A 25,706-nucleotide genomic window follows, 5' to 3' on the forward strand; every position below is an offset into this window, starting at 1 on the left:
TTTGTTTTTGTAAATAGATAAGTAGTATGTATTATTAAGGGTATTTTGATCATTCATTTAATTTATTTCACATCAATTTGTATAAAAAAGTTTGTAAAAAAAAATTACTACCATCTCTATTTTTAATTGCCATTAGAAGAATGTGTTGACAAATAGTTTTAATTATCTCTTTAAAGATCAAATTACCAGTAATTCTTCACTTCTAATTATATAAAATAATATTTTTAAATTTGAATGAAAATTAATATTATTTCGTAATTTTCTCTTATTTACTTACAAAACAAAAAACCGAAGAAGTGAGGCAGATTTAGAGAGAAAAACAATAATTAGAGACTATTAAATTGTTTTAATTTGTGTGTAAATGCGTGATTTTAATGTGATATTTAATAATTTTTTGTAAATGTACCTAAATATAGAATTCAATAATATTCGATTAACAATCTTAATTAAGAAAAAGTTCAGGTAAAAGACCAAAAAGTCCTTCCAATGTTTGATTTAAGGCTATCTAGATCAATTGTTAGCGTGAGTATAAAACAATAATTGAGTCAAATTACATCGGACAAACCTTAGAAATGAAGATGTAATTTCCTTGCGATGTGGTTTCAATTTTACTTTATTTACAATCTACTTTTGGGTTAATAAAAAAATGCCCTTTAATTATACTTAAATTAAAAAAAAAAATCCCTTATAATTATTGATAACAAAAATTCCTCTATCTTAAGTTTTTTGTATTAAAATAAGCGATAGAGGATTAATTAGGTAGATAATTATTAACACATCATATTATAAATTCTAATGACTCACTAACAACATGAGGATTTATATTATTTCTAAAATTTCAGGGGGACATTGTTATTTGATTAAACTTTAGGGGGTAAACATCTCCCTTTTTCCTCTCTATTTTCAATTTAACGACAATTTGTAATTGTGGGGATGGCATTCCATTTAGAAAAGCAAAACGAGGTCATTCGGTTGAGTCAAGTAATCTAACATAAAGAGTGCGCTTGGTTCACGTAATATAAGATTGCAGAGGTAATCTTCCTTTAACTTTCAAGATTCCTTTATTTGGTTTACAAGTAATAAAATATTACGAATATTTTTAATTATAAATAGTATTTACTATTAATAATATATAAGGTAATTTCAAGGGGTGTTATTAAAAGATACCGAGGTAATCTAATTTTTGTACCTATTTTACCCTTAATTAAATAATATTTTTGACACAATTGCCCTTAAATGTCTACCAAATAACCATCCCAAACCCCCTATATTTGAAATTTAGCTAAAACACCCCAACTACAAAAATTTAAAAATTAACAAAATACCCCCAACCACCCAAGACCACTGCCGGCTGCCAGCGGCAGTTGCCATAATGGCGACGACTAGCGGATCTGGCCGGTCGTGCACCGATAAAGCCGTTATGCCGATCTGGCTATTTTCATGGCCTTTTCATGATTTGTGGTCATTTCAAGGCCACATACCGGTGCACGACCGGCTAGATCCCGCTGGTCGTACACCATTACGGCAGCTACCAGTAATGGTGGTTGGCTATTGGCAGTGGCTTGGAGTGGGTGGGGGTGATTTTACTACAAATAAAAGTTTTATATAGCGAGGTATTTTAGCAAAATTTCAAATGTAGGGGGTTAAAAAGAAATTATTCAAAAATTAATATTATATTAATAGTTTAAAAGGAGGGTAATTTAGTATTCTACATAACGTACCCACCTATTTATCCTTCTAACCAAACATATTAATATAACATACCCATCAATTTATTTCAACCAGCCAAACACATTTCCCTAAACATTTCTAGTAATTTTTAAGGTAATTTATATTTCTATTAATATAAAATTCTCAATAATAAAACATTCTCAAAACCAAATGCACCCAAAGAAAAAAGATGTTCTCAAATAAGATTGTCTAACGTTTCAAGGATTTTTATTATATTTAGTCTTATTTCATGTGGTTGAGTTTTTTTTTTTTTTTTTCTTAATTACATTTATATACTTTACATTGTAATCTATATTTATTTTTTCTTAAATATTAACAAAGAATCTTATAACATGATAGAGTTGGAAGGTGGAAAGTAGCATTTCAAGTCAAGTCAACCAAAGTTTCCAATGGAGATTGTTAAACTTTGTGTTTCACAATGACCCAACTCCATCTTTTCGTGTTTCATACAACTTAACCTAACACTTTAAGACTTTCTTTTTAAGTAAATAATAATAATAATTTTAATTTTAATTTTAATTTAAGATATTTGAAAAAAAAAATCAATTCATCTCTTGATATCAATCCATCAAACAAATAACGAGATTTAAAACTGTTGATGCTGTGATTTGCACCAACGAGAAGTACGTTGGATTCGTAGGGGAAGCCACGTAAGAGTTTGTATAAAACCTGTGATTTCGATGTTAGATCAATGAATGAACAGGAAATCAAAAAATAGCACAAAGAAAAAGATTTTTTGGCTCGGATGCTAAGTGCAAATCCTACATCCACTGTTCTTATATTATTTTCTGTATTTTCTTTGTGCACAAATACAGCTTCCAAAATGTAAATCAAAATCAGATATGGCTATTTCTATGGCCTTTTCATAGCTATATCTGTGGTCGTTTCAAGGCTACATCTTCACGGCCATAAAAACGGCCTTGCTGGCGCACGACCAGCCAGATCCCACTGGTTGTGCACCATTACGACAACTGTTGGCAATGGTGGCTAGCTATTGACAATGGCTTTGGATGGGTGGAGATGGTTTTGCTACAAATAAAAAGTTTTATATGGCGGGATGCTTTAGCAAAATTTCAAATTTAGGGGATTAAAAAAATAATATTATATTTATATTTTAAAGGAATGGCAATTTAGTATTCTATAGAACATACTCACCCATTTATCATTCCAACTAAACATATTTAATATAACATACCCATCAATTTATTCCAACTAGCCAAGCACATTTCTCTAAACATTCCCAGTAATTTTCAAGATAATTTATATTTTCATTAATATAACATTTCCAATAATAAAACATTCTCTGAATCAAATGTACCCAAAGAAAAAAGATGTCCCCAAATAAGATTGTCTAACGTATCAAGGATTTTTATTATATTTAGTCTTATTTCACGTGGTTGAGTTTTTTTTTTTTTTTTTTTTTNGAGATAGATGATGTGGAGTACATCCCGGGAATTTCTTCATCAAATCTAGCGGACCTTAAAGCAGTGTTCCAAAGAAATGATCATGGAGTGTTGCAGCTTGCCCTGGATTGCATTTCTAGGGTGCCAAAAGCACAATATCTTCTATTCACTTCTATCTACGAGCTTGAACCCCAAGTTACCAACAATTTAAGGGAAACTTTTCCTTTTCCTGTGTACCCTATTGGCCCTGCTATACCTTACCTAGAACGTGAGCAAAACAACTATGGAACTAATAATAGTACTAATGACCATGGCTATATACAGTGGCTAGATTCTAAACCAGCAGATTCAGTACTGTACATCTCATTAGGCAGCTTCCTCTCTGTTTCAAGTACGCAAATGGATGAAATTCTTGCTGGCTTGCAAAATAGCAATGTTAATTTCGTGTGGGTGGCTCGTGGAGAAGCTTCTCGTTTGAAAGAAATTTGTGGAGATAAAGGGTTGGTACTGCCTTGGTGTGACCAATTAAGGGTGTTGTGCCATTCTTCTGTAGGTGGTTTCTGGACACATTGCGGATGGAATTCCACTCTAGAAGCTGTTTTTGCTGGGGTTCCCATGCTTACTTTTCCCCTATTTTTGGATCAAGATCCTAATAGTAACCAAATTGTGGAAGATTGGAAAATTGGGTGGGAGGCGAAGAGAGAGATTGGAACTCAAAAAATTTTAACAAGAGAAGAAATTGCTGAAGTTATAAAAAGGTTTATGGATTTGAATAGCGATGAGGGTATAGAAATAAGAAGAAAAGCAAGACAACTTAGAGATATTTGTCAAGGAGCTACCACAGAAAGCGGATCATCTGTAATCAACCTTACTGCATTCATTCAAGACATTTCACAAGGACATAACCATTGATCATATTATATATTTCATCTCATTAATCACCTCTTAGAAAAACCATCAGCCAGGGACCATACTTCTGTGGCTAAAATAATTTGGTCGAAAGTTTTTCTGTCGAATACAGTTGTCACTAAGCATTTGCTAGATTCTGTTATCTAGGGTATCTGACTTTGATTTAGTTCTTAAAACTCACCTGCTTGTGTAAATTTTGAATCAGTTGAAAAAATATCTTGTCTTCTTCCTGGATTATTGGCAGTTCCATGAGGGCAATTTACCTAAAATCCTTGATTTCTGGTCAAAAAGGTGGTAAAAGGAATACTGGCCATACATTTGTAAGTCGGTTCTAAATACGATGCATATGACTTCATCACAAATTGACCCACAAAATATTATACAAGCATTTTCTTTTATTTCATCTTATCTGTAATTTTTCAAAACCAGAAGTGATCTGTTTTTATCTGAAAACGTTATCCTGAGCTCACTTTAGAAGATGATAAAGGACGCACCTCTTGTTCTTCCAAACTCTACCAAGATAAACAGCCCAACTGAGAGATGTACTCAACCGCCATCTGTCATGTGGTTGCGATGCCTTATCCAGGCAGAGGCCACATCAACCCTTTGATGAACCTCTGCAAATTGTTAGTTTCTAGAAAGCAAGATATTATCATCACCTTTGTTGTCACAGAAGAGTGGCTAGGATTAATCGGCTCCAATCCTAGGCCTGATAACATACGCTTCAGAACAATTCCTAATGTCATCCCATCTGAGAGGGTTAGGGCACAAGACTTTCCTGGCTTCTACGAAGCTGTCATGACAAAGATGGAAGCTCCTTTTGAACAGCTTCTTGATCGGCTTGAACCACCTGTGACTGCCATCATTGCAGATCTTGAGTTAAGGTGGCCAATCAATCTGGGGACTAGGAGGAATATTCCAGTGGCTGCACTTTGGACAGCGTCAACATTATATTTCTCTTTGCTCTATCATTTTTATCAATTCTCAAAAGAACATCTTGCAGTCTTGAACCTGCCAGGTAGGTAAGAGTAACTCGTCAGCATATTACATATCGTCTAGTTGGGGACTTTGAATTTACTGTTGAAATGCGAACTTTATATATATACATAAGAACTAGCAGAATTTACTGTTTCTGTGCTAAAAATTTTATTAAATGCAAAATAATGATTGAGATTGTGTCATTGTGTATGTTAGATCATGTGGACTACATCCCTGGAATTTCTTCATCAAATATAGCGGACCTTAAAACAGTGTTCCACAAAAATGACAATGGAGTCTTGCAGCTTCTACTGGATTGCATTTCAAGGGTGCCAAAAGCACAATATCTTCTATTCACTTCCATCTACGAGCTTGAACCGCAAGTTACCAACAACTTAATATCAGCTTTTCCGTTTCCTGTCTACCATATTGGTCCTGCTATACCTTACCTAGAACTTAAAAATGACGCCTTTGGAAGTAATTGTAATAGTGCCAATGAACCTGACTATATAAGATGGCTAGATTCTAAAGCTGCAGATTCTGTTCTTTACATCTCATTAGGCAGCTTCCTCTCTGTTTCAAGTGCCCAAATGGATGAAATTCTTGCTGGCTTGCAAAATAGTAGTGTTTGTTTCATGTGGGTGACTCGTGGAGAAGCTTCTCAGTTGGAAGAAATTTGTGGAGATAAAGGGTTAGTACTGCCCTGGTGTGACCAATTAAAGGTGTTGTGCCATTCTTCTGTGGGGGGTTTTTGGACACATTGTGGATGGAATTCTACGCTCGAAGCTGTATTTGCTGGAGTTCCTATGCTTACATTTCCTCTGTGCTTTGATCAAGATCCTAATAGTAACCAAATTGTGGAAGACTGGAAAATTGGGTGGAGAGTGAAGAAAGAGATTGGAAGTCAAAATATAGTTACAAGAGAGGAAATTTCAGATCTTGTACAAAGGTTTATGGATTTGAGTAGCAATGAGGGAAAAGAAATGAGAAGAAATGCAAGACAAGTAAGAGATACCTGTCATGGTGCAATTGCGGAAGGTGAAGGTGGATCATCTGTAATCAACCTTAATGCATTCATCCGGGACATTTTAAAAGGACAAAGCCACAAATAGAATTCTTTAGTGTATGTAACTGACAACCTGTTTGAACATAATCAGTATTAATATCTTATTAGTTATGTTACTCATAGATCAACTTTAGTTAGTGACAATATACTAACTAAATTGACTTTCTTTCCGTACCTTTTTTTATAGAAAAGGGCGAAGAACGTGTGGACTACATCCCAGGAGTTTCTTCAACACGTCTGATGGACTTTCCGTTGCATAACAGTGGAGTAAACCCATATATGTTGCAGCAATTCTATAGGATTATTTCGTGGTAGCATAAATCACAATATCTATAGGATTATTTCGTGGTAGCATAAATCACAATATCTTTTAATCACTTCAATTTATGAGCTAGAACCCTATGCTATTGAGGCTTTAAGGGCAAAGATTCTATTACTCATCTACCCATCTAGCCCTTCAATGCCCTGGTTCAAACTTGGAGACAATTCATCTTTAAGTCCTAACCACAATGAAATCAACTACATAGAGTGGCTAAACAACCAGCCCAACAATTCAGTTCTTTTGTGTCTCTTTTGGAAGTTTTCTTTTGGTTTCAGGCGCTCAAATGGATGAAATTGCAGCTGGTTCGAGCAGTGGCGGTGTTAGGATCTTGTGGGTAGTTCGTGGAGAAACAGGTAAACTAAAAGAGGGTTTTGGTAAAATGGGATTGATAGTTCCCTGGTGTGACCAATTTAAGATGTTATCTCATCCTTGTCCAGGGGTCTTTTGGACAGATTGTGGGTGGAATTCTATTAGAGAAGGTGTTTTTGCAGGAATGCCTTTTCTGTCATTCCCAATAGGAATGGACCAAATTACAAATAGTTAGTCAATCGAGGAAGATTTGAAAATTGGTTGGAGAGTTAGAAAGGAGACGAGGGGGGTGGAAATTTTGGTGAAAAGAGATGCAATAATGGAGCTTTTGCGGAAGTTTGTGGATATGGAAAGCACCGAAGTCAAAGAAATGAGGAAAAGGGCGAAAAATCTCCAGGAATTATATGAAAATGCAATTGCAGAAGCACCAAATCCTTCATTCGGTACATTGCTCAATATTCTCAGTGGGCATAGAGCTGCCTCCAAAAATATTCATGATTCATCTGTATGAAACTTGTGAATTTGACCATGTGGTAAAACACAAAATCTCTTGGATTGGAGCAATTTCATCGTTTTTTGTGTCTTACGATGGTTAGGTATATATGAGATTGTTTTGCATCATGATATTGTTTTAAAAGGGGTAAAATCTATCTGATCAATTTCTACAATCTGTTACCTACATTCCCAGTCTTGATATAAAGTGCACCGGACTCCGTCTTGGTCTTCAAGTTCTTCACTTGTGTTGTTATTGTCCCAGCTGAAAAAATAAATGCCTATGGATAAACTTTACACTAGGGGTGGGCGGGTCCAGGTACCCGCCTAAAAGCAAAGGAAATAAGGAATAGGAACCGGCCAGTTCCTTTGATTTGGAGCTTGAAGTGGAATCGGTTTCGGGTATCAAAAAAAATATAAATTACCCCCCAAATTTTAAAAAAATGACAAATAAACCCTTAAAAACTATAATTACACCTCTAACAGTTTTCTGAAATGGCAAATACACCGTGCGGACTTTACAAAAATTACAACTATCCTAATATCCATTTCATCCTCCCAAAATTAAAATTACATAACACATTAAATAACATAACATAATAAGTTAATAACATATCAAGTTTCATCCTTCCAAAATTCTATTATGATATATATGCTCACATAATGTTAACTGTATTATTATTTAAATAATTTTTATGTAATACAATTTAAACAATGTTTTATGTTTTTAAACTTAAATATAAATACCAAGTTGAATTGTAATGTTCTATGGAAGAATATAATATGCTAAAAAGTAGAGATTTTAAAGTGAAAAAGTATTGGCATATGATGTAAGTATAAAAAGAGTTATTTAATTGGACATATGCGTAGTTGTTGCTACTAAATAATAATAATATTATCAAAATAATTTAAACAAATTATTCATACATTTTTCATCGAATAAAAAGTAAAAAAAAAAAAAAATTAACTTTCTTAATTCACTTAAGTGGCGTTTGATCATTTATGTGACATCTGAATATGTCCAACTACTAGATAGACTTAAATGTAAAACATTAAATAATATATTTGTTTATATTTACTTGATGCTTAATTATAAGTATTTAATTGTTTGTTTTCACCAATAATAAACATTTAAAAGCCATTATTTAACGTAAATGTCTTAATGTATATTAGTTTTTTAATTAAGTAACAAGTGAAATTTAAAAATTAATAAAAATATTTTGAAGAACTGATATTTTAATGAAAATTAATAAGACTTTTGATACTAAGATAAAAAACCAAAATTTTCTTACATATTTATGACATGCAAAATATCAAAAAAAAAAAAAAAAAAAACCATTCTTTAATATTATCTCAATTAGTCCCAGTTCTTTTGATTTGGAACCGGAACCGGAACTCACAGTATTGGTTCCAATTTTTTGGAATCGGAACCAACCCTGTTACGATCGGTTCAAGGTAGGAACCGAAATTGACACCCGGGTACCCGTCGGTTCCGGTTCTACCCTAAAATTTTGCCCACCCTTACTTTACACAAGGCAAAACGGAGCACCAATTAATAAGAGATCAAATATAGAAATATTAATTATTATAATGGGACCAATAACATAAAGAGTTTGTTGTGGTGTATGATGACCATGTGATTGGGTGAGATGCTATTTTTTCGTTGAGAGACTTACTGACTTGCTCGTTGTTATTGTGAAGACTTTGCTGTGGTGTATCCTCAATCTCTTTGTTTTCTTTGCCTTGAGTCTTCTTTGTGTCTCATTGTATGTGTTTTTGGGAGTCAAACCTAAGGGATTGTCCTGAGGGTGGTGTTTTGTTGTTGATTTCTTACTTAGATTCTTTCTCTTGGGTCTTATCTCCCTTTTCTCTTGGTTTAGACAGGCTCCCAAGAGAATTGTGTAGCGTCAAAGTTTAGGCATTTGTTTATTTTTTGCACCTTACGCAGGGGATGTCTTGATGTAGGTTGGCCGCCTTTTTTGTAGGCCTTTGTAAACCCTTCTTCTTTTTAATACAATACACTTAGCCAAAAAATAAATAAATAAAGAGTTTGATATTATATAACCCTAACAGGTTGACCTAGTGGTCAAAGAGGTTTGCTCCCGTCGTTGGCTTCTTGGATTCGAACCTTGAGGCCACCTACCACTTTGTGACTTACTTAATCCTTTGGGTTTGTAGGGTATTCAAGGACCCAGAGGATTAGTTGAGGTGTACGTAAGCTAATCCGGACACCTAGATTACCTAAAAAAAATGACAAAGGGCATGTGTCGTCGAAAGCTGCCACATGTACCAAGCCACCGCTTAATTTAATTAGTATCTCGTTCAATGTGTAGACAAAGAAGTGATTAATTCAATATAGAGTTTAGGGTGTGTTTGGGTGGGGGTTATATGAAATTACTGAGGTAATGTCATCTTATATTACTTGATTATTATGTTTGATTGTCAAGTAATATAAGATTCTGATAATCTTCCAATATTAATAGTAGTTATTGTTGGTAATATTGGAGGTAATTTAATTACCTCCATTTTTTTAGATATTTTAAGATTACTTGGTTATCTTATTTTTGTTACAATTTTACCCTCTATTAATAAAATTTTAGGACAATAATGCCCTTGTTTTAAAAACAATTTACAAAAATATCAATTGACTATTTTATCCTTATATACAAAGTTTTTAGGATGTAAATACCCTTGAAATTATACAAAATTACCCAAGGGTGGTGGTTGGATCTAGCCACCACAACCAACCGCCAAAAACCATTGCCGACGACTATTGGCGATGACAGAATGGCACATAACCAGCAATATTTGGCCCACTGTGCGCTGATAAGGCTGTTTTTATCCATGGTTGGAAACAGCAAAATATGGCCGTGAAAGGCAAGATATTTGGTCGTGCAGATCTAGCCATGAAAGGCTAGATATTTGGCCGTGAAATGGCCATTGTTTCACAGCCAAATATTTGGCCTTTCATGGCCAAATCTCCACTTTTGCCACCGCTGACGGTGATGGCAGGCCGCCGGCAGTGGCTTGGGGTGGGGCGAGGTGTCTTTTGTTAAGTTTTAAACTTTTTTTGTTGCTAGGGTGTTTTAGCTAAATCTGAAATATAGGGGGTTCAAAGAAATTATTCAAATAATAATAATAAAAATAATATTATATTAATATTTAACGATGAGAGCAATTTAATAAATTATATAATATACCCACCAATTTATTCCTCCCAACCAAACATATTAACATAACATGCCCATCAATTTATTCCAACCAACCAAACACATTTCCCTAAATATTTTCAGTAATCTTTAAAGTAATCTATATATTCAGTAATATTACATTTCCTGAACTAAAATAAACACATCCTAGAGGTCGTTTGGATCAGGGGTAAATAAGATAATAGGGGTAATATTTGTTTATTTTGCAAGATTCTTGTATTTGGTTTGCAAGTAATAAAATATGACGGTAATCTTTTATTACAAATAGTGGTTACTGTTGGTAATGTGAAGGGTAATCTTATTACCTTGTTAGGAGATGTTATTAAAACATTACCAGGGTAGTATGATTTTTCTTCCCATTTTGCCCTTAATTAAAAACCATTTCGGATACAATTGCCCTCAAATGTCTACTAAATAACAATTATCCAGTCCCCTACATTTGAAAAATTAGCTAAAACACCCCAGCTACAAAAAAGTTTAAACGTTAACAAAATATCCCCAGCCACCCAAGACCACCATCGGTTGTGACTCACCACCGCCACCCGCCAGCGTCAGTCACCATAATGGTGCACGACCAGCAGGATTTGACCAGTCGTGCACCGGTAAGGCCTTTTTGGGCCATGGATCACAGATCCATGGCCAGAAACGACCAGATCTGGTGTTTCTATGGCCGTGAAATGGCCATAGATCTGGCTGTTTTCTGGCCATGGCCATTTCTGGCTTTGCCGGCGCACGGTTGGCCATACACGGCCAGTTGTGGGTCATTCTGTTGATTGTCGGCAGCAGTTGGCAGTGGCGACTGGTGGATGGAGATGATTTTACTACAAATTAAAGTTTTATATGATTGAGGTGTTTTAGCAAAATTTCAAATATAGGGGGTTAAAAGAAATGATTCAAAAAATAATAATAAAAAATACTATTATATTAATATTTAAAAAGGAGGGCAATTTAGTAATCTATATAACATACCCATCCATTTATCCTTCCAACCAAACATATTATTTACTAATTTATTCGAATCAACTAAACACATTTTATAAACATTCTCAATAATCCTCAAGGTAATCTTTCTTTCCGTTAATATAATATACCTCTATAATAAAACAATATGATCCAAACACCCCCCTAATGATAAAAAACTTTACTCAATGAAACCTCAGTGCAAAAATGGTATTTTCAAAGTATTTAACTCTTCTTTATAGTATTAGAGCATCTCTAATAAAACTTTTTATTTTTAAAGAGCATTTTTCGTATAAATAAAGAGCATCTTCATTGATTTTTAAATATAAAAAACAAAATATTTATTCAAATCCAATAGACTCTTTAAATTATAGGAGAGATAATATATTTTTTTCAAAGAAAAAACTTAATGGGAAAGATAAATAATAAATAAAATGCATAGAAACTTGTGATTTGTTATTTAAAATTAAGATAGAGAGTAAAATTTTACTCTCTAAATGTGGAGAATCAAACTCACTCTTTAATTTATATTTAAAGAATAAAGAGTTTGTTAGACTCTTGTTTCTATAGATAAACTCTTTATAATAAAGAGTTTTGGTCAATGTTTTAAAACCCAACCCGAGGTGAAACCCAGCAAATTTTTCGGGTCCCAGGTTGACCCGTTAACAAAAAACTTTAAAACTCAACAAATACACCCCTGAAAATCACCTGCAAGTCCCTACATGTTTGAACTTTATCAAATACACCCCAAATGAAAATCGACCGGTGACTGATCAGCAGCGGTGACACCTTAGATGCAACCCCAATCGTCCCCTGAGCCCATTTCCATTAAAATCTACCCAAGATCTGGCCGAAATAGGTTCGATTTCGGCCAGATCTCACCGACGCCGGTGTGGGTATTCCAGGCCAGATCTCATCCACGCCGGCGCCGAAAAACCTCCCCATCATCCAGGAATTACTCCCCTGTTCCTCCCGACCAAAACCCACCTCATCCCACCCCCGTTAGCCTCGCCAATCGTCGAAAAAATCCCATTGTTGCCGCTGCCAGGTTTGTTTGATTTTCGGTCGATTTACTCACCAGAAATCAACGCAATCACCACCATTGCATTCATCGGAGCTTGGTCTTCAAAAGCCCTAACCTTCCGGTCGTTTATTGTTCGCCGATCATCCTCCCAAATCTTAGGGTTTTGGGGTGAATCGAAAAAGTTAAACCCGGCCCGTTGAAGCTGTCGGGTCCCGATTTAACCGTTTCAACCGGCCGGTCCGGGCCGAGTTTTAAAACAATGGTTTTGGTCATATAAAAATTCCTTTTGAAATGCTGTTATTAGCCAATCCGGAAAGCCCTTTCATTCAGTTATTGTATCTTTGACCTTAATAGTTTCCTATCTCAAATTCAATCTAAGCAGTTGATAAACGGTTGTTCAATCAAATCCTAGACATAAAGAACCTTGTGTTATCCGAAGAAAGTCCCGTCTGCCACGTGGTGGCCACGCCGTATCCCGGTCGAGGCCACATCAACCCCATCATCAATCTCTGCAACCTGTTAGTTTCCAGAACCAACAACGTTGTTGTAACTTTTGTACTCACCGAAGAGTGGCTCAGCTTCCTCAGCTCCGAGAATTTTCCAGAAAAAATTTGCTTGGTTTCAATACCAAATGTGATCCCATCTGAACGAGGTCGAGCTGCTGACATGAACGGATTCATAGAAGCTGTTATGACTAAAATGGAGAATCCTTTTGAATTTCTTCTGGATCAGCTTGAGCTGCCGGCTACTCTTATTATTGTCGATAGTTTATTGTATTGGGCCGTTTGTGTTGGGAATCGGAGGAATATTCCTGTGGCTTCGTTTTGGCCTATGTCAGCTATGATGTTTTCGATATTTCAATATTTCGAACTTTTAGTTCAAAACGGACACCACCCAACCCAGTTGGCTTATTAGGTGAGAAGTTAAGAAAATTGTTCTTCTTCTGATTTAGAGATTGTGTTTTTTAAGAGTACTTCTGCTCAACGTTTTCACTGAGTAGATAGCTTGAAGCTATTTAGGTTTAAAGTGGGGTTGGGATTATAAGATATTTTAATCATAGATCGAATTTAGTTGGTGAAAATATTCTGCAATAGCTTAAATTATACTGCATTACCGCATGTGTAGTAATAATCGTAGAATCCATCAATTTACTTTGTTTCTGATGGTATTTGGCCGGAGAACTCTAAGAAAGAAAAGGAGAAAAAATGCAGAAGGTGAACTACTATATTTCATTATACTGAACTTGCAATATATATACAATAAAGCTTACTGTTTTACCAACTACAACAACCATTCAGACTTTAAATTTCAAAAACAAAGTTGGTAACTTAATGCACACTTATCTTACACTGATTACACCTAAACATGACACAAAATTAACAACTCCAACACAACTCCAGCAGCTTCAGTTTCAGCAGAAAACAAGGGAATGCAACTGCTACTTGGCACCAAGAAACTAATTCAAAAACAAACTAACTTAACTAAATTTTCCAGCAAATTATCAATGCTTCAACAGTTTCTGTAAGTTTTTGGTAGATAAGGGTGAGGATCGTGTTGACTACATCCCATGAGTTTCTTCAACACATCTGATGGACTTTACCTCTCATCAGTGGCAACAACCCATGCAGAGTGCAGCAATTCTATAGGATTATTTCGTGGGTGTATAAAGCACAATATATCTCTTATTCACTTCAATATATGAGCTAGAACCCTGTGCCATTGATGCTTTAAGAGCGAAGTTTCTGTTACCCATCTACAATGTAGGCCCTGCTATACCTTGGTTCAAGCTTGGAGATAATTCCTCTATTACTCCTACCCACAACGAAATCAATTACATTGATTGGCTAAACAGCAACCTAACAGTTCAGTTCTTTATGTCTCTTTCGGAAGTTTTCTTCGGTTTCAGGCTCTCAAATGGAAGAAATTGCNTACATCTCATTAGGCAGCTTCCTCTCTGTTTCAAGTACGCAAATGGATGAAATTCTTGCTGGCTTGCAAAATAGCAATGTTAATTTCGTGTGGGTGGCTCGTGGAGAAGCTTCTCGTTTGAAAGAAATTTGTGGAGATAAAGGGTTGGTACTGCCTTGGTGTGACCAATTAAGGGTGTTGTGCCATTCTTCTGTAGGTGGTTTCTGGACACATTGCGGATGGAATTCCACTCTAGAAGCTGTTTTTGCTGGGGTTCCAATGCTTACTTTTCCCCTATTTTTGGATCAAGATCCTAATAGTAACCAAATTGTGGAAGATTGGAAAATTGGGTGGGAGGCGAAGAGAGAGATTGGAACTCAAAAAATTTTAACAAGAGAAGAAATTGCTGAAGTTATAAAAAGGTTTATGGATTTGAATAGCGATGAGGGTATAGAAGTAAGAAGAAAAGTAAGACAACTTAGAGATATTTGTCAAGGAGCTACCACAGAAAGCGGATCATCTGTAATCAACCTTACTGCATTCATTCAAGACATTTCACAAGGACATAACCATTGATCATATTATGTATTTCATCTCATTAATCACCTCTTAGAAAAACCATCAGCCAGGGACCATACTTCTGTGGCTAAAATAATTTGTTCTAAAGTTTTTCTGTCGAATACAGTTGTCACTAAGCATTTGCTAGATTCTGTTATCTAGGGTATCTGACTTTGATTTAGTTCTTAAAACTCACCTGCTTGTGTAAATTTTGAATCAGTTGAAAAAATATCTTGTCTTCTTCCTGGATTATTGGCAGTTCCATGAGTGCAATTTACTTAAAATCCTTGATTTCTGGTCAAAAAGGTGGTAAAAGGAATACTGGCCATACATTTGTAAGTCGGTTCTAAATACGATGCATATGACTTCATCACAAATTGACCCACAAAATATTATACAAGCATTTTCTTTTATTTCATCTTATCTGTAATTTTTCAAAACCAGAAGTGATCTGTTTTTATCTGAAAACGTTATCCTGAGCTCACTTTAGAAGATGATAAAGGACGCACCTCTTGTTCTTCCAAACTCTACCAAGATAAACAGCCCAACTGAGAGATGTACTCAACCGCCATCTGTCATGTGGTTGCGATGCCTTATCCAGGCAGAGGCCACATCAACCCTTTGATGAACCTCTGCAAATTGTTAGTTTCTAGAAAACAAGATATTATCATCACCTTTGTTGTCACAGAAGAGTGGCTAGGATTAATCGGCTCCAATCCTAGGCCTGATAACATACGCTTCAGAACAATTCCTAATGTCATCCCATCTGAGAGGGTTAGGGCACAAGAATTTCCTGGCTTCTATGAAGCTGTCATGACAAAGATGGAAGCTCCTTTTGAACAGCTTCTTGATCGGCTTGAACCACCTGTGACTGCCATCATTGCAGATCTTGAGTTAAGGTGGCCAATCAATCTGGGGACTAGAAGGAATATTCCAGTGGCTGCACTTTGGACAGCGTCAACATTATATTTCTCTTTGCTCTATCATTTTTATCAGTTCTCAAAAGAACATCTTGCAGTCTTGAACCTGCCAGGTAGGTAAGAGTAACTCGTCAGCATATTACATATCGTCTAGTTGGGGACTTTGAATTTACTGTTGAAATGCAAACTTTATATATATACATAAGAACTAGCAGAATTTACTGTTTCTGTGCTAAAAATTTTATTAAATGCAAAATAATGATTGAGATTGTGTCATTGTGTATGTTAGATCATGTGGACTACATCCCTGGAATTTCTTCATCAAATATAGCGGACCTTAAAACAGTGTTCCACAAAAATGACAATGGAGTCTTGCAGCTTCTCCTGGATTGCATTTNTTTAGGAGAGAAATGGGTGCCTGGGTCGAGAGTTTTTTTTATATAAGGAAGCTATTTTTGATCATGGAACTAGCTGTCATACAATAATATATGATTGTTCAGAGTAACCTAGGAAAATGGAGTCAAACAGTCAACACCTCGTTTACAGGAAAGCTTATATAATAATAATTTTTCTAGAAACATTCCAAATAAAAAATTGACCAAATCTTTTACTCTTGTTCTCTGCCAATGTCCTCCATTCTTATCCACTTGATCTCTGTTCTCCAGTCCACCAGGCTGGATAAAGCTAGCCACTGTCACAAACGTAGTCAACAAGAGCAATAACACCCTTACCTTAAGTCACCATCCAAAACCCGTATCATTCAAATCCCAAAAATCTCAAATCTAACTCTGTAAATTATGATGAAAAAGTTTGGGATTGAAAATGGATAAAGTCTAGAGATTTTGAGACATCAGACTCATGGTTAGCTCTCTCGACAATCAAGAACTATTATTATAATATTTGAAGGAATCATATTCCAAGGATTAAAAGAATCAATTTTTGGACTTGTTCTAACGGAAAATGTGGAAAGGCATTTAAATATAATTAATTCAGCCCCCCTGATCTTGGATTCCATAGTAAGATGCTCTGCTTCGTTGAGTATAAATGCTGTAAATACAATCAGTAAATTGCTTGGAAGACTTTTACTGCCACATCTTTCATGTTTTGGTTCACCCATCCCATTCCACAGCCTAGGTGATTATGTGTTTGGCTGTTGAAATTTTTATTTTGGAAAAGGGTAAAAAGGATAGAACCCGTTTGGTTGCTGAGAAAATCTGAAAAAGAATTTGCGAAAGTTGATGAAGAGAAGGGAGAGATCAATGACAGTTTCTCTAAATATTTTAAACAATACACAATATTTTTGGGACGTTTTGTTGGAATGATTTTGATTAATCAGTTATCAAGTAATATAAGATTCATATAATTTTCTAATACTACTAGTAATTACTGGTAGCAATATTAAAAATAATCATCTTCATTTTCTAAAGTATTATAAGATTACTAACATAATCTTATTTTTGTTACAATTTTATTCCCTATTAATAAAAAATTTGGACAATAATATCTTTGTTTTAAAATCAATTTACATTACTCTACCTTTACAATTTTACCCTTATTTAATTAAGTTTTTGGACAATAATACTCATATATTTGAAACAAATTACAGATTACCACTGTCACCCAACCACCACCGTCGACAGCAGGCCAACCACCACGGACCGCAGTTGGAAAGCGTCGGAGTTGCTAAAAATGACCGAGAGTCGGTGGAAGGTTCTGATATAGCCATTTCTGGCCATATTGATGGCCATTAACAGTCAGATCCTTGGCCATTATAGGTCAGATCTGGGCATTAACGGCCATGGATCTGGCTGTTAATAGCCATATCTATTCCGGCCAGAATAGATTCAATATCAGTTAAACTATATAGTTAAGGAAGAATCTCAATATCATCTGATAAATCTCATATTCAAAATACCTTGTCCTTCATCACTCCATTCAAAGTGTATAAAAGGCCAGCAAGAACACTCGCTGCCAAGTCATCTATATCTTTGGATCATTTTCATCATAAATGTCTCTCCCATAAGTAGATCCGGACCTACTACAAGGTATACTTATGGAATTGTAGTCACTTGCAATCCAATTGCATACATTTCCGTCTTGAGTCCATTGATTCACTTACTTGTATCAACTATTCGTCGAGTATCAGTAAATGCAGTATCAGCAATTGGATTGTGACAAGCAGCAAAAATGCTACACTTTTGTGAACTTCTCTTTCTGATGATAGAAATCTCATCCAAAGGACATCAACCAGGAGAACTGCTCCTCCAGTCGCTCCACCTTGGTGCACAAATCTCGATCCATGATTAACTGCATGTCACACAAAAGACAAGGATGAGACTGAGCCAGAGCCTGAGCCGGAACTTGATTATGTTCATGGTCATGGATGCTTTAATGCTTTAATAATATTCAAAACTTCCAGCCTCTTTGTGCTTAAATCATCAAAGATGTCATGATAAACTTAAATGAGTTGAGCTAATTTATTAATGGCCGGCCCTTTGATCAAGAACCAACAACCTGTTAATAATCTGCGACCTAGCCTTGTGCGTGATCTGCGAAACCATACCTTAAACTCCTCACGTCAATGTATCGTTGCTATTAATTCATGGTCGAAGAGAAGTTAGAATATTAGAAACAACACATGGTTGAAGAGATCACAATGTAATGACTGGATCCAGATCACACATTCTCTTCTGGAGGACAATGAAGAAATCCGACAGGTGTGTATAAAATATTCAGTAAACATTCATTTACGTTAAGATTAAGTATGTAGTATACACATAAATGAGATAAAAGAGTTTCAGAAAATGAAAACCTTATCTTTATCAATTACGATAANGAGGTTTTACTTACTGAGCATTATTTTGTGCTCACCCCGTTATTTTCCTTTGTGGATGCAGGATCTAGGTGATGATGCAGTCGGAGGGGTGTCGGCAAGCGAAGAGGAATAACTACACTGTTTCCCCTGTTTTGTCTTTTAAAACAAATTTTTGTAAACAGTACTCTTTGTGTATAAAAGACATATGAATTATAATAAAAAGAAATTTTTGGGGCCCAATTTTACATTGTTATTATGCATGCATCGTACTAGTTTTCAGTAGTTGTTACAAAGCTCACCAAAACCTTTTCCACCACTCTTCTATCCATCAACTCCACTCCCATTAGCCTTATTTTTTTGACAACACTCATTAATCTATCAACATAATCCTTGACTTTTTATGATTCCTGTATCCTTTGCATCTCAAATTCTCTCCTAAGATTAAGCACCTGCATGTTCCTTGTTGTGGTGCTGCCCATATACTCCTCTCTCAACTTATCCCATGCTTCCTTTGGGGTCTCATATGCCATGATCCTTGTGAATACAAGGTCAGTCACAGCTACATGAATGTGAGAGAGAGCTCTCGGTGCTTTGTTGGTTTCTTCTTCATGCAATCTTATTTGATTCAAGGTGGGATTCTGTCCTAAAGGAGGTGGCTGCATGTTTTCTTCCACATACTGCCACAGTCCTTGTCCCCAGAGAAAAGCCTTCATTTTGACAGTCCAAATGTGGTAGTGTTCCCTATTGAACACTGGTGGTACCATCAAAGCAGATGGGGTTGCCATGTCTCTGTTTTGTGTCTACCACAGAGAAGACAGATGGAAGATGCAAGCTAGATTTTTTTACTGAAAATGGAGTGTTCTTGAGTTGTCATTGATGAATGGTTGTAGTAGGTTTTTTAGATTTTTGTTATAGGCTCTGATACCATTTGTTGGTTCTTAGCCCAAGAATGCAAAGGAAAGATAAAAGAGAGCTCTAAAAACTGAATGCAAAAGTCAATGATTTTCATTGAAAAGTGTTGGAGTAGGTGCCCTAGAGCCAATCAATTATTGTAGAATTGACTCTTTGTAATAATGTTCATTCATCAATAAAAGGCATTTTATTCTATATCACGTAAATCATTATTATTGAAATATGTATTGATATATGTCCTTAGAATGGTAGAACCGTGACGAGGGTATCAAGTGTTTCAAATCTTGATAGTGAGAACCCTATGAGCACATATGGTGGCCATTCTAGAAACGTCCGTAGCCCTAGTATTATTCTGAAGTAAGGGCACAGATAATACGGTAAGGCTATCATAGTGTTGAACGACCCTGTCGAAAGGCAGTGACTGATCTCACTTGTCAAGGTTGTTTGGTGACAACCTNGCGAACAGATTGCAACTACAATGAATTACAACTGCATTATAACACACCATGAAAATTACATTGGGGAGGTTTTATGCATTCACCTTGGCCCTGACAATGTCGATGGCAGCATTGGTGTAGCAACATCAGCTGCACCATTCTTTGGCCCTGGAATCACACTTGCTCTAGCCGTAGCAGGAACTGAAAAGTCATATTCTAAATTTGCTTCAACATCTACCGCACCTTCCAACAACTTTACCACCACTGACATAGAAGGCCTCTTAGAAAATTCGCTTTGCAAACACCATGCAGCAACCTTCATCATTTCCAACACTTCTGCTCCATTTGAAATCATATCCTCACTTTTCTTATCAATCATATCCAAAAGCTGATCCTCTTCTGCCTTTCTCTTAAGTACACTTAATAAATGCATATCCTCCTCTGGTTGAGATCGATCCAAGTTCTTTCTACCACATAAGATTTCTAAGACCACAACCCCAAAGCTATAAACATCTACTTTCTCAGTGATAACTGAGCTGAGCCATTCAGGAGCCAAATAACCTGGTGTTCCTTTCATTCTTGTTACAACGTGACTTTGGTCCCTGTCAATTAGCTTTGAGAGACCAAAATCGGAAACTTTTGCATGAAAATTTTCATCCAGAAGAATGTTTTGAGGTTTGATATCTAAGTGAAATATTTTTTGCCTACACCCTTCATGAAGATACGCCAATCCCTTGGCTATGTCTAGAATGATCATTCTTCTGGTTCGCCAGTCAAGAGCAGAGCGTTGGTTTATATGGAAGATCCATTTGTCTAATGAACCATTACACATAGCTTCATAAACCAGAAGCCTATGAGACCTGTTGGTGGAATATCCAATTAATCTTACCAAGTTGACATGGTGGATACTACCAATGGTTTTAACCTCGGATAAAAATGACTCTTTGATTTGGCTCAGGCCCTCAAGACACTTCACTGCAACCATGGTGCCATCGTTAAGAGTCCCTTCGAATACAGATCCAAATCCTCCTTGACCGAGTTTCTTGCTGAAATTATCAGTCGTTGTTATCAAGTCTTCATAGGAGTATCGCTTGGGCATCCCTGGTACCTCCTTTAAGTATTCTTCCTCTAAGTCATCACCATCTTTTTTCTTCGCTGAAAAAGCAATGTAGATGATGCCAATGATAAGAAGAAGACCAGAGAATACGCCTAGGCTCCATCCTAATATGGTTACTCGCTTCCCTTTTTTCCCTTCGATATCCATCAATACATTTGAGTCATTCTGAACTTTTAAAAAGAAGCGGAAGGTGTCTGCTTCCTTACCTGGCTCAACATTTTTGAGTGAAAAAATTTGTGATTCCAAATAACAAGTCCCGACTGAATCAAGCATCGCAGCTTTGCAAGAACAGTTTTTTAAACAATCTAGTTTGCAACTCTCGACATCTGTATTTTCAGTGTGAACCAGCCCTTTCAAATGACTGACATTCTTCAGCTCCACCATTTTTTGATATTTAAATTTGTCACAGGACAAGGAATTAACTTCAGAACAGCCACGATTGGGATGTCTGTCATCAATCGGCCTAAAATAGCTTAATTTTGTATCATCTGGTTGGGGACAAGTGCATGCGGGATCGTCCTCACCCGATTTCGAGCAAAGTCCATATCTTCCGCAAACCAAAGGATAATCACAACTATCCATTATAAAAATATCAGCAACACTTCGCCAATTGTCCTCTACTAAATCATAAGCTCTAAAATGCCCGTCATAATCCAACGTGACATGTTGCAATGGAGTTGTGTTGGGAAGTGAAATAATACGAACCGGCTCTCCAGAGAGATAACTGAACAGAACTAAGCTCCCATTCAAAAGAATGACATAGGGTTGCATGTCATAGAGTGCCTCGCTTTCAATTGCCGTATAAGGGTAAACTGATTCCATAAAAGCAGAGAGACCGATAATCGTAAAAAAAAGCGAATACAAACCTCCTTCGGAGTAGTTAGTTTGTGAAGTACTTGCTGTTAGCTTTTGGCTGGAATTAGAATATAACTTCTGTCCAATAAGTAAAGTGTCAGTTGGATGATCAAAAGATTGCCAAACAATGGAGTTGTTTGTGTCAAAGAGCACAAGATTCCCTGATTCTGTCAACTTTAACCCAGCGACTGATCTGCCCTTTGTATTAGTAGACCAAACCAAAGTACCATCAAAATCCTGTAACATCAAATCTCCATCTCGGCTTAGCAGCAAAGTTGCTTTGTTTCTAACCGGCTTGTTTCGGTTGGAAGACCAGACTAATTTTGGAGGAGTGCTCTCCTCATTCAAGGCAAAAATACCAAAAAGATAAGTGTTACAGTCAGGGTCAGAGGAGGATCTAAAGCCGCAAGCAAACGACCATTTTCCAGAGAGACTTGTATTAACCATGGAGTGAAACAGTAACATAATAGAAGGATTACATCCACTCGCATCAATTGGCCACGAAATGTTAGTGTTCTTAAGCATTTGAACATATTGACCTTGGATGGAATTTAAAAAAAAACAAAATGGGAAAAGAAACATAGCTGATATCCATAATATGCTAAAAATCAGACCCATTGGTAGTGCCAAATTAAGGCTACGAAGCTGAGATTAAACTGCCGATGGATCGGTAAACTAAACCGTGTTTGATGTTGTGATCCTTTAAGAAACAAACATCTAACAACCTCACAAGTCGGTCATTAATCCCTGAAAGCTTCATTCCAGTCAAGTCAACACTTGAGCTTTATTCTCCAATCCCCACCGTGAAATGGTACCACATCCACGTCAATTATTGTCTTCGTTATTTGCGCGTAAGCTGAACATATGCCTAAAATTTTCATAAACTGAAGTTTAGATGCTGAATTTGTGTTTATTGCAAAAATCAGCCTCAATGTTTTAAAAAAATTTCCGGCTCTAATTGGCTTTTCCTTTCAAGAGCGGATTTTTCGATCGAAATAGAATCATGATTCACATTTGTTAATCAATTCTTTTTTATTCATATTGGAAGTTAAAATCTTTATTTTTTTAGCTCTAATTTTTTAAACTTAGGTGCCTTTTGTTTATGCAACATATAAGTTTCTATTAAATTTATAACTGAATAGAAACTTTTTTTTTTTTTAATTTTTTTTTCCCTGAAATTGTTTATGGAATCCTGAACGGTACGAACTAAGAAAAATCAAAGCTTATATGTTGTCCCCTTCTACTTGACTTGGAGTCTACTCTGTTCAGGGGACCTACAAAGTTTACTAGTATTTGAAGATTCTTGCAAATTATTTATGACTTTTCCGTATTCATTTGCTCATTCCTTGATGTTTCCAGCTTTAATTAATTTTTCCATTCTCCCTAGACGTAAGTTAGAAAAATCAAAAGCTTCACTTATTTGTCTCTGCTATAGACTAAGTGGTCACCGGGTCCCATATCTTTGAAATCTCGCTGCATAAAATAAAGAGCAGGGAAATTTCCAGCAACTTCAAGAGAAAAAAAGAAAATACCTTTCCCCTATTACAAGCTTAATAGCCACGCTTACACCCATCATTTCCTTTTACCCCTTACCCCTGGCATCAGCCACTACACCCAACTCTATCTCATAACTAGGGATGGTAATTTTCCTGGCAGGGACTGGTATCGAAATTTTCAGGCACAGGGAGAGGATGGGGGAGGAAATCCATCCCCAAATTACTTTGGCAGAAAGAACAAGCCAACCGGCGCGCACCACAAAGCATACTAATCAACCTAACCCAAGGTCCAATTACAAGCTTTTTAACTACAACAACTTAAATATATGTTATTGGAGTTGGAATTACCACGGTTGTTGGCATTAGACTTGTCCTCTAACGAATCCTTGTTAAAAGAATTAGATTGTACTCATTTTAATTACCAAGCTTGAAGAGTCTGGTATTGTTATTTATTGTCACTACCTTCTTATGTCAAGATTAGATAATTTGTGTGCTTGCTGCCTTCCTTGGATGTGGTAGCCTTTTCCATTCTCCCTAGATGCTCTTTACTGAAAATCAAAAGCTTAACTTATTTTTCTGTATTATAGACTAAGAGGTCACAGGTCAATATCTTTGAAATCTTGCAGCATAAAATAAAGAGCAAGGAATTTTCCAACAAAAAAATAATAATAATAATAATGCTAAACTTTTTATACTCACTCTTCCATTCATTTTTTATTACATCACTTTGTACAAAAGTTTTTGGAAGATTTATTTGTATCTCTAGCGTTACTAGGAGAAAAAACAAAACAAAAAAAAAAAAAAAAACCCATCCTACCCCTATTACAAGCTTAGTAGCCTAAGCTTACACCCATCATTTCCTTTAACCCCTCACCTGTCACCCCACCCTAGCATCAGCTGCTACACCCAACTCTATCTCATAACTAGGGATGGTAATTTTCCCCACAAGGACTGGTATTCACACACTCCTGCCCCATTCGGAAAGGGGATTTTAGCCAAATTTTTAGGCACTGGGAGAGGATAGGGAGGAAAACCATCCCTAAATTACTTTGGGGTTAGGGACGAGGATTGTTATGCCTTCCCTTGTTTCGTCCCTGATCCTTGAAATAATTAATTATAAAAAGTATTTTAATTTTGTATTGAAAATGTATAAGAAGTTCTATTACCACATAACAAGTTAAGAAAAAACAAAATTAAGAGTTTTAATACAATAGCAATTTTGATTCCAACATTATGTTAATAGAAATTATTTAGTTATGGTTTAGTAAAAGAATAAATTCTCATAAACCTTTTGTTTTTTTAATTAAAAAAACACTATCAATTATATTCTTAAGCTGAATAATTCAATACAAAAAAATTACTAGTATTAATATTGAATAAAATACACTTTCAAATTAGTCATTGTAAAATATTAAATGAAAATAAAATCATTTTTTTTAATATTCGAGGATCCCCGCCCTTTTCCACTTTGGTAGAAGGGACCAGCCGATCAGTGCGCACCACAAAGCAGACCAGTTGACCCAGCCCAAGGTCCAACTACAAGCTTTTTAACTACAACTTAAATATAAGTTATTGGAGTTGGAATTACTACGATTGTTGGCATTATACTTGTCCTCCAATGAATCCTTGTTAAGAGAATTAGATTGTACTCATTCTAATTGGCAAGCTTGAAGAGCCTAGTATTGTTATTTATTGTCACTACCTCCCCGTGTTAGGATTAGCTAATTTGCGCGCCTGCTGCCTTCCTTGGATGTGGTAGTCGTTTCTTAAGCTCCCTCTCCGAAATCGAACCTTAATTCTCAGTCACCCGTCACCATCATATTAGGCCTTTATCCTACCATCAAAAGTGGATCAAGCAGAAATTTGAATGGTGCGTCATCGGTAAAATGATCGTGCAATCTGTTGAGTTATCATGAATCATCAAAGTACGAGCAAAGCCCACCTCAACCTATTATTTAATAAATGCATCCCTTCCAAAAGTTGGGGTTTGATGCACATATTAGCTTGAGTATTACTATGGTTATCCAAGTAAAAGATAAGATCAGACAAACTATAACTAATTTATAGTTATTCGCAGTTTCACAGTCTGAATTAGTTCATACTTACACATGCATGGCTTAATCTTTAAGACAAGCACATGACTACTAGCAAGATCAACCAGGTACCGTAGTAATCCTTGACGGCACCAACGACCACATGAGCCCCATTGAGCACGTGGGCTATGACAAGATCAAGACAGTCGCGGCAGTTGTTGTGTTAAGGGACAAATGCATAGCTTGAGCGAG

At 36.0% G+C, this 25,706-nt stretch overlaps 4 protein-coding genes across 5 annotated transcripts; 3 read left to right on the forward strand and 1 right to left on the reverse strand.

The window, feature by feature from the left end:
* The first annotated feature begins 1,372 nt into the window (after positions 1-1,372).
* Positions 1,373-16,175, forward strand: LOC116134850 (UDP-glycosyltransferase 87A2-like). Its single transcript, XM_031420505.1, has 4 exons — positions 1,373-1,577; positions 3,163-3,504; positions 14,346-15,902; positions 16,079-16,175. Exons 1-3 carry the CDS (start codon positions 1,373-1,375, stop codon positions 14,885-14,887), a joined length of 1,089 nt encoding a protein of 362 aa, XP_031276365.1. The 3' UTR covers positions 14,888-15,902; positions 16,079-16,175.
* On the forward strand, positions 4,326-7,315 carry LOC116134866 (UDP-glycosyltransferase 87A1-like). 2 transcript variants are annotated; one of them, XR_004128820.1, is made up of 4 exons: positions 4,326-5,061; positions 5,238-6,144; positions 6,275-6,762; positions 6,847-7,315. XR_004128820.1 is itself a non-coding variant. In XM_031420545.1 (3 exons), the coding sequence occupies exons 1-2, from the start codon at positions 4,584-4,586 to the stop codon at positions 6,131-6,133; spliced, it is 1,374 nt and encodes a 457-aa protein (XP_031276405.1). In that variant the 5' UTR covers positions 4,326-4,583; the 3' UTR covers positions 6,134-6,144; positions 6,275-7,315. The 2 variants fall into 2 exon arrangements, 1 of the variants encoding a protein (XP_031276405.1); XM_031420545.1 differs by having other exon boundaries at positions 6,275-7,315.
* Positions 15,425-17,540, forward strand: LOC116134856 (UDP-glycosyltransferase 87A1-like). The gene is made up of 3 exons (XM_031420519.1): positions 15,425-15,902; positions 16,079-16,211; positions 17,396-17,540. The coding sequence occupies exons 1-3, from the start codon at positions 15,425-15,427 to the stop codon at positions 17,538-17,540; spliced, it is 756 nt and encodes a 251-aa protein (XP_031276379.1).
* Positions 17,541-19,981: 2,441 nt separating this feature from the next.
* LOC116134894 (G-type lectin S-receptor-like serine/threonine-protein kinase SD2-5) lies at positions 19,982-22,633 on the reverse strand. The gene has a single exon (XM_031420583.1). It carries the CDS (start codon positions 22,541-22,543, stop codon positions 20,054-20,056), a length of 2,490 nt encoding a protein of 829 aa, XP_031276443.1. The 5' UTR covers positions 22,544-22,633; the 3' UTR covers positions 19,982-20,053.
* Between the last annotated feature and the right edge of the window lie 3,073 nt (positions 22,634-25,706).

Source organism: Pistacia vera, unplaced genomic scaffold, assembly GCF_008641045.1.
Source record: "Pistacia vera cultivar Batoury unplaced genomic scaffold, PisVer_v2 Contig1084, whole genome shotgun sequence".
NCBI lineage: Eukaryota > Viridiplantae > Streptophyta > Magnoliopsida > Sapindales > Anacardiaceae > Pistacia > Pistacia vera.